General features: G+C 39.3%; 1 protein-coding gene across 1 annotated transcript; it reads left to right on the forward strand.

Moving 5' to 3' along the window:
- The first annotated feature begins 2859 nt into the window (after window positions 1–2859).
- Window positions 2860–7313, forward strand: MMP7 (matrix metallopeptidase 7). Its single transcript, XM_027677722.1, has 6 exons — window positions 2860–3230; window positions 3745–3968; window positions 4074–4222; window positions 5832–5957; window positions 6490–6651; window positions 7180–7313. The coding sequence occupies exons 1-6, from the start codon at window positions 3123–3125 to the stop codon at window positions 7200–7202; spliced, it is 792 nt and encodes a 263-aa protein (XP_027533523.1). The 5' UTR covers window positions 2860–3122; the 3' UTR covers window positions 7203–7313.
- The last annotated feature ends 2001 nt before the right edge of the window (window positions 7314–9314 follow it).

A 9314-nucleotide genomic window follows, 5' to 3' on the forward strand; every position in this document is an offset into this window, starting at 1 on the left:
ACCATAGAAAAACAGGTCAATCCAGTTTGGTAGGACTTCAGATACTATATTACATAGTTCACAAATCACCCAAACAAAACATTTCTCAGGAATTTTTGGACATTCTTTTTCCTTGATATTCACTGTAGAGGGTAAACAACAGCCCGTTCTGATGCTAATCACCCACAGTCACTTTCTTCTTATGCACGGGGGGGATGGGTGAGATATTATGAAGTGCAGAAGAGAGTTTAATAAGTGCAAAGCAAGGGGTAGAAGTGGGGGGAAGTGATGCACAGGTTCACCACCTGCTCCCCAGATTAATGTCCAGCCAGCCTCCAGGAAATTACTGCCTTGGAAGACAACCCTCACTCCACTTTCTTCTTCTGATAGACCAGGTTTACTGTTGAGCATGACATTATATCATATGGAATATCTCCTTGGAGAATTCAGGTTAGCTGTGCTGGATGTGCCTGTTTCCCACACAATCTCTACCATACACTGTGAGAGTCTTGACATTGTGCAAACACTTTTCACCAATACCCAAAGCATGGGTGTGTTATTAAAAACTGGTTAAGCCACAAATCCAAATGCAGCACCATACAGACTGATATGAATAAATTTATTCTATCCTAGATAGATCCATAATATTCCTGAAGATATTTGAGCAGCTCTTGACTTTGGTTAACTCTGTTGGCTGCATCCAGATTAGGCAGAATCCAGCTGAGTTGTCTATCCAAGCCAAATTACCAAGATACAGCAATCATTCACCACTGAATCATTTAGACCTACTGCACTTTTTCATCCCACTCATGTCCAAAGGAGGCTCTGGTCTTACTTTTTATACATGTATTTTTCTCTAGAACTCAGAAGCCCTGGTGCCTATCAATGAATTTCACATAGGACATAGTTTCATGAAGCATCCTTGTTCAAAGTAGGGTTACTCTACTCAGAAAATGTCACAGTGTAAACTTTCCAGTGGCAATATTGTGAGTCTTCTTAATAGAATTTTAGACCATGGAACACTTTTATCATCACCGTGTAGCTACAGCAACTTCTCTTATTAAACATCTTTAACAGTGTTTCTTCTGACCTCCTTAAATTTTCTCTACACTGGCCATGTTCTCCCACAGATGTACAGGCTCTCTGCTGAATACAAATCATATGACTATGTTGTTTGGGCAGGAAATTATCTTTCCTGACCCACAATAATTTTTGTCATTCAAGATCAAGACAAAGCAATAAAGTCTGTAAAATTCACACTGCTAAATCTAAAATCAGCATCTGCTCCTTTTTTATATTGATCTTATTAGAATTAGATTGATTCCTGCTGATTTTGAGCCCAAAGAACTGAAAATTCTTTTCAATGAAAGTTTTTTATTTCAGTTCAATCCCAATGTTCATCAAAATCTTCTCTCTTTTTGGAAAAAAAAAAAAAAGATCAGAGTTGACAAGCTTCCAGCAGAAAATGAAATGGAACATGGTACATGTCCTTTTTCATCAAGCTCTTGTGTTTAAACTCTCCTTTTCAGTTTTGTCCATGGCCCAATTAAAGATAAATGGAACTTGCTCAACAGTTCATCAACTGTAATGGAGCTCTGAAGCCTTCTTCTTGTGTCTATGAGGAAATAATCAGTACCAGACACTGGAGTCATGGAGTTCAAAGTGGTTTAAACACATCCTCATCTCCTTCCACCCAGACTCTGGTCCAGATCCAACTTTACTACCACAGTCTGGCATTAAGTCTGTTGTTCAAAAAGAAAAAGATGAACCTGGTCCTAGCAATAAAACAGGGTGCTTTTTTTCATCAAGCTTTAAAATATGGACATGGATATTTTTCCTGTAAGCCTACCAAAATGTACAGAAGTGATAATACGTGGATATCTGGGTTGTTTTCAATATCAGGTGGCAGCATCATTCCTTTATCAACTATTTCAGACATAGCTGTGTACTGCATTCCTCTCTTGCATAATTCAGCAGTGTTTTGGTATAGATCATCTCTCTCTGAAGTTAAATTCTTTCTCATCACATCAGTCAGAAGTACATTGAACATCATAAGATAGTAACTCACAAACTCTTCCATACATGTTCATCTATACCCATATGACCTGTCCTAGTGTGAAAAATAGTAATGATCTTTTCCTATTCATGTGGTTCTCCTTTTCAGATTAAAGCTAATATGATCACAGAACTGCACACCCTGAAATAAAAATCACAAACCAGCCTGTGAACTGGTGTTTCCAGGCCTCAAAAACTCTCCAGTGAAGTTTAATGGAGTGAAGATGAGACCATTGTTGGTAAAGGGGCCAGGGAGGTTGTGGCTTCCCTGATCCCCTTTGGTTTTCACTGCAGTGCTCCATGGACCTCTGTCAGATTGCGCTGGTACAGTTGGTGGTAGAAGATAGCTCCACCTTTGGTAGGGTAAGCTCCTCTCTTTACCCCGAGAATTTTCACCCATTCCTGTAAGCTACGTTTTATATCTAGTTCTCCAATGTAAAGAGACTTCTGAAAGACCATCTTTGGTAGGAAGGGGACAAAGGTGTCTCATGCCCTCCTATTTCTAGAGGGCACATTTAAAGAGTTCTCTTCTGATTTCTGTGAAAACTGCAGAAACCTCTTAAAGTTTACTGAACTGGGCAGTGTTGTGCATGGTACTAAGGAAATGGCAGTAGTAATGGCAGCAGTTTCACTGAGATAGTGCTCGCATACATATCGTGTGCCTCTACACCAATTGATAGAGGCAGGCAGCCAAAGGGCTGTTGCAAAATACCTTTTGGTATAAGGAACACGGGAGAAGCTCGGTAAGAAATGATTACACAGTAATGTACTGATAAAGTTACAGAAAGAGAACTTCCCCGTGACTTTGTGGTTTCACTACTGGAATAATATGAAAAGAGAGAGACAAAGCTGGCTGCTAGCTGTGACGTGACATCGATGGGGAAGTTGCAGGAAAGATTTGTTTAATGTGCTTTCATTTACTTCTTAGAACAGTGATGACATTACATCAACCCCACCAAAAAGTGAGTCACATATGTAACTGCTGCTTGGACCTATCAGGATCTATATAAGCATTTTTAGCTGTGGTCTTGGGAGACAGAAGTCAGACCCTTTCTGCTGCAGCAAGGCTCCTTACCAAGCTGGGCACCATGCAGTACCTCCTACTTTGTGCTGCCATCCTCCTACCTGAGAGTCTTGCTTTTCCAGCACATATGAAACTAGAACCATGGAGCAACGTAGACCTTGAGAAAGTGAAGGTATGTTATCAGGGGAAAAATGTAACTGCATGATGAATAATCTGATTTTTGATTCAGAGTCTGCATTCCTTTCCTATCTGTTTATATTGTCCTTATTTTACATTTCCACAACAGTTTTTGCAGAGATGAAAAAGAGCAATTTAAACTTGCTGACTAACTTAGACATCCTAAGTCCAGCTTACAAAACAGACCAAGTTGCAATTGGTAAATAAAAAGGAGCATGTAATTTTTAAAACATCTCAAAAACTTTATGTAGACTGTTGGAAGGCTGTAGATTTGAATGCTCAGTAAATCGTGTTTACTTAAAAGGATTTCTTGCTTACAATGCTTCATTGCTATTGCAATTCTTTTTATATATGTTGATTTATACTACAGAGAGAACAGAATTTGAACTGAAATGAGAAGGAAAATACATGACTGTAGGATGATGAAACAATTCAACCAAATATAAAATGCAATTATCAAAACTTCACAGCTATATGTAATAATTTTTATTGTCCTTCTCTTCTTCCAGGCATATCTTGATAAATTCTTTCCACTTTTTCCAAAAACAAAAAACTTAAGCATAGAAGAGAGGATTAAAGAAATGCAGAGGTTTTTCCACCTGACTGTAACTGGAACATTAAATACAGAAACAGAAGAAACAATGAAACTGCCCAGATGTGGAATGCCCGATATAGCAGAATACCAAACATTTCCTGGAACTCCAAGATGGAAAAAAACACATTTGACTTACAAGTTAGTGATATTTAGGTTTTATGGGGAAAAGGGGTGCTTTGTATTTAACTATGTGGGTTTTCTTCATGCCCTAAATGGCATTAATCTGTTTCCTTTTGCTGCCAGGATTGTCAATTATACTCCTGACCTACCCAGAAGGAAAGTGGATGATGCAATTAGAAAGGCTTTAATGGTATGGAGTGATGTGACTCCACTGAACTTCCAAAGAGTACAGAGTGGCCGTGCAGACATTGAGATTAGATTTGCACGTCGTGGTGAGAATACTTATCATTTTTAAAATACAGTGGTCTATATTTGACTCAAAACATGTATTTTTATAACCATAGTTTTAAGAAAGAACAAAGAGGTTGTAATTATATTGAAGTCTTCATAAATTTTATCTTCTGTTTATCAAGTCACCAAATTCGTACGTCATGATTCAGTTTTACTCATAGGAAATCATTAGAAAATTCTTTCAGAGCCACAGCTACGAAAGGGAGAATTCAGCTCCAGAATGAAGCAATTAAATTTAGATGTTCAAGGCTCTGTTTGCCTTGATAAGTAGTGCAAACTAACGGGAAGAGCTCTGTAGAGCAAACCAGCATGTTCCGAAGATCCAGCCTCCACAGGCTGGATTCAGGCAGGTTAGGGAAGGTTTACTTTGGTGTAGATCTAGTATAGTTCCCTGGACTAAACAACCTTCATCAGATGGGATGTATTAGGTTTGGCCAAAGAGAGTATCTTCTGGTTGCTTTACACTCCAAGGTTGCACCAAGGTGCAAGACAAAGCATGGTAAATGGGGATGACCAGTAAAGTCACTTCAGAAGTTCGCTTGTGATCTGGAATATTATATGAGGCTAGCCATACCTTTAACTTGTGCCTGGAACCTAAACTGGCTCAGCTTAGACAAAATAAATGCCTACTTTAAGGTTATCTGACTTGTTCTCTAGATCCATTGACAATATTTACTAGAGCTCCATTGACTATAAATGAAGATCAGACACCTTGGCTGGCAAGCAGATGATTGCATATAAATGCTAGAATGTCCAAAGCTCCTATGTCACTGATGGGAAGGATATTATGTTGCCATAAAGAGGTGAGAATGTGACAGTCAAAGAGAGAGGGGATCCTGCAAACTGGAATGTGTTTTAATCCGTTGTCACACACTAGGATTAGGTTTCTTGTGCCTGTGTTAGCCCTGCCCCAAGGTCCATCCACATGGTCCTGGGGAAAGGGGACAGAATGGCATTTGAGTCCCCAAATACTCCTCAATAGAGTCAGAGACTACTGTGAGGTAGGAGGAAATTTTCAGACTTGGTACAACTCTTGTACACCTCTTGCATTCAAGGCAGGAAACAGCAATATTCCACCTGCACTATGATAAAAGTGGATAATAGACCATACCCCAAGGCTGGGGATAAATGAACTTAGGAACATAGTTATCTATTCCACATCACTGTCTCACACTAAAATCAGCGCAAGTGAGAATGTCTACAACTAATGTTGCCCAGCATTTTTCAACATTGAAAATGTTCAGGTCCTTGCAATGCTGTCAAGCATTAAATATTTATTCTGAAATAATCCCTGATTCCTGTCTCAGAACCACACTTCTGACAAAGGTTCAGAAAAAAAAAAATCAACCCTTTCTGAAACATGAGTCAGCCTGAACCATCAAATACAAGTCTGGAACTTAAGTCATTAATTTGGAGAGTGTTTCCTAAGCCTTGCTTCTCATTTTCACAACCTTGCTGCCATTGTAGGATTTTTTTTTTAAGGATGGGTAACCAAGAAAACTAGCAAAAACAAGCAACATGCTTCAATTTGATGAATTTAAATATGATACCTGATGTCATATGATGACATTTATTTGTTTTCAAATGCAGAGCATGGTGATGGATATCCTTTTGATGGAAAAGGTAACACACTAGCCCATGCGTTTGCACCTGGAGAAGGGATTGGTGGAGATGCTCATTTTGATGAGGATGAAAAATGGTCAGAGTTCAATCAAGGTAAAGCCCACATGTGTGCATGAAGGGGAAAGACAAATATTGTACATGTTGGAAGAACATAGCCACAGGAAATGTTTTCCATAACTCTTTACACTTATGTACAACTTCAATGCCAACATTTGTGTTCTTTTCAACTACCTTTCCAAGTACTTGTGCTTCATTATGATTAGCAGCTACATAATGCCTGTTCTGTCCATATTTTAAAGCACTTTTCACAGGTTAAACAAGGACTATGAGCCTCTGTTTTCTACATAAATCATGAAAAAGTAAATTGACCTGCTTGTAAGATTAAGGTTGACTATAAGCAGAGTTGGAAAGGGAGTCAGAGTCTCTAGATGCATATGCAAAGGATCAGTAATGTTTTTATAAAATATTACAGTTACATAAGAAAGTTCAGCAATAATGGATCAAAACCCTGGGGTTTCATTCCAAGATGAATGAAAGATACAAATTCTCCTGCTATTTCAATTCATGGTATTCTAAAAAGAAATGCCATACCTTTAACATATTTTTCTGTGCTTCTGTGCTGAAGAGGTTAATTTGTTCCTTGTTGCTGCTCATGAGTTTGGCCATTCTTTGGGACTTGCTCATTCAAATGTCCGTGGAGCTCTGATGTACCCTATCTACTCCTATGAGAACCCAACAACCTTCAGACTTCCAGCAGACGACAGGAGAGGAATTCAGAAGTTATATGGTAAATTCATTGTGAGATTTGATTTTCAGTATAAAACCTACTGGGGTACAGTTTTCACTACTCTCCCTGACTGTAAGGGCCTTATATTACTAGAAAGAAAGAAGGGGAACAAACCTGGGAAAAACACATTCCTGCATACTCCATCCACTATGCGTCTTCTGTAATGTGTCCCCATGCAACCAAGGGGTGACAGAGCAGCAGTGCAGTGGCGGGGCACACTGTCTTTCTGCACACCTACATATTGCCAAGTAAATCCTGTGGACCTTGCTCTGCAAGTGAGCTATTTCAGTGAGTGGGGCTACTGGCAGGAAATGAGAGATACTGTGCCACTTAACAAGTGAAGGCAGAAACTCCACAGTAGAAGAGGGAACATTACCAGAATTGACCCCACAAGGCAAATTTGCCAGCTTTGCTTTTCTTTAGGCACCACCTTCCTCAGGGTATGCTAGAGGAACACCAGGAATAAAACATGATTGTCTACATTGTCAATTTCAAGTACAGTCTATGTTTTGTGCTTCTTTTCCACAGGGAAAAGGTCATCAAACTCTTGAAGAAAATGCTTAGCAAAGGCCAAGGAATTCACATCTCACTGTTTTGGTCTTTCAAAACAATTTAAAACTTCTGGCTAATTAAGGCAGTAAACTCCTGGGCTGCACTTTCTCTCCCTGAATTTTTATTTTGATTTATTTGCACCTTGCGCAATTTCACCTAACAATAAAAAGAAGTTTAAAAAAAAAACCAAGCATGTATACTCTGTTTTCAAATGTTTTCTTTTTTTTTTCTGGCGTTTCACTGGGGGATTAAATAACTCCTGCATGCATGATAGACAGTCAGACAAATATCTTTCTGAATAGATTTATAGGTACCTAAAGAGCCTGTGTGCATTTACTGATGTAAGAACAAACCCTCTTCCTGGCTTGCTTTCAGTTCCCATGCGTGTCCTGGCACTTCATAGTACATACTGCTGCCTTCTCAGAATCACAGTGTGCTTGCCATATGGCTTAACACAGAGGAGGTCTCCACAGCGATTCCTTCTTTATGGCCTGGGATGATTTCCCAAAGGGAAAAGCTTTTCAGCTTCATGTCCTCCCTGGCTTGCCAGAGGAGTAGGTTTGAGAAATAGTGGACTGGGAATCCCATTGTCCTCTGTGATATTCAAACATCTCTTAGGTATTTTGAAATTAAAAGGGAGAAAAAAAAAAACAAAACCAAAACCAAAAAACCAAACAGGAATTCTCCTTCTCTTCTGTGAAAGATTAACACCACATTTCCAGAAAACAAAAACGAGTACAGACAGGCATAAACCTGTGTTCACAGAATATCAGAGAATATGCCAAGTTGGAAGGGACCCACAAAGATCACAGAGTTCAACTCCTATCCCTGCACAGGACCATCCCCCAGTGTCACACCAAGTGCCCAAGAGTAAACACACACAGCTTCTCACTTACTCCCTCAATCCCTGCCCCCCTCAGTAGGATGCAGGAGAGAAATGAGAAAAAAAAATAAATTCTGCAGGTTGAGATAAAGACACTTTAATAGCACAGAAAAAGAAGGGAAAATAATAATAATTACAATATACAAAACAAGGGAGGCACAATGCAATTGCTCATCACCCACAGACCAATGTAAATGCAGTCCCCAAGCAGAAGCCCATGGCCAGCTTTCCTCCCAATTTATATGCTGAACATGATGCCATATGGTATAGAATATCCCTTTGGTCAGCTCTCAGGGGTCAGCTGTTCTGGCTGTGTATCCTCAGAGATTCTTGTCCACCTCCATCCTACTGACCAGTGGGGTGGGGTGAGAAGCTGTATAGTCCTGACTTAGTTTAAATATTCCTCAGCAACAAATAAAACATTAGTGTGTTATCAACATTATTCTCATCCTAAAGCCAAAACACAACATAAGTATCAGCTACTAGAAAGAAAAAATCTATCACAGCTGAAATCAGGACAATAACCCCAAACAGGATCTGAAACACATTCAGGAGACATAGAAATAGGATTATGCTGGTTTGAACATCCTGAGGATATTAAAACTCATCAAAATTATTGAGGTAAAATGTGTAATTATTAATAGTTTCCAACAGATGGCTCCCAATGCACGGAGATGATGAGCACAAACACCTGCTCAGTCTCACAACCAGAAACTTTACTGTCTCATAAGCCAGTGTTACATAGTGTAGCAAAACAATAATGTTAACCTGTTCCTCAGAGGTGATAAACGGCACAGCAGGGAACATGTACGGCTTACACAGTGCAGCTTGGAGAACACGCACAACAACTCTAAGAGCAAATAAATCAACATTGTGATCACTGACTATTAAACTAATACAATGAATACTTACAACAAATTTGTTTCAACATGCTCTGGTCAGATCTGTTCTTATCTCAAACCTTCATGCCTCACGTTTAGTGTCAAAAAGGATGGACACTATTAAACCCAGCAGATAATTAAACATCACACAGCTGCTCACTCCAACCTCTTCAGTGGGATGGGGGAGAGAAATTGGAAAAAAAAGTAAACTTTGTGGGTGGAGATAAAGACAGTTTACTAGGACAAAAAAGGAAGGGAAAACAGCAACAAACAACAACAACAATAATAATATAATAATAACTGGCCAACACAGGTGGCAGTGAAGCTTGTGTCTTGAAGGATGCATG

Source organism: Neopelma chrysocephalum, unplaced genomic scaffold (genome assembly GCF_003984885.1).
Source record: "Neopelma chrysocephalum unplaced genomic scaffold, ASM398488v2 Primary Assembly neopelma1_43, whole genome shotgun sequence".
Taxonomy (NCBI): Eukaryota; Metazoa; Chordata; class Aves; order Passeriformes; family Pipridae; genus Neopelma; species Neopelma chrysocephalum.

Coding starts and splice junctions, on each gene's coding strand:
- MMP7 (XM_027677722.1), top strand. CDS start 3,123: ATGCAGTACCTCCTACTTTGTGCTGCCATCCTCCTACCTGAGAGTCTT. Junction 3,231..3,744: donor TAGACCTTGAGAAAGTGAAG/GTATGTTATCAG, acceptor CTCTTCTTCCAG/GCATATCTTGATAAATTCTT. Junction 6,652..7,179: donor AGGAATTCAGAAGTTATATG/GTAAATTCATTG, acceptor TCTTTTCCACAG/GGAAAAGGTCATCAAACTCT.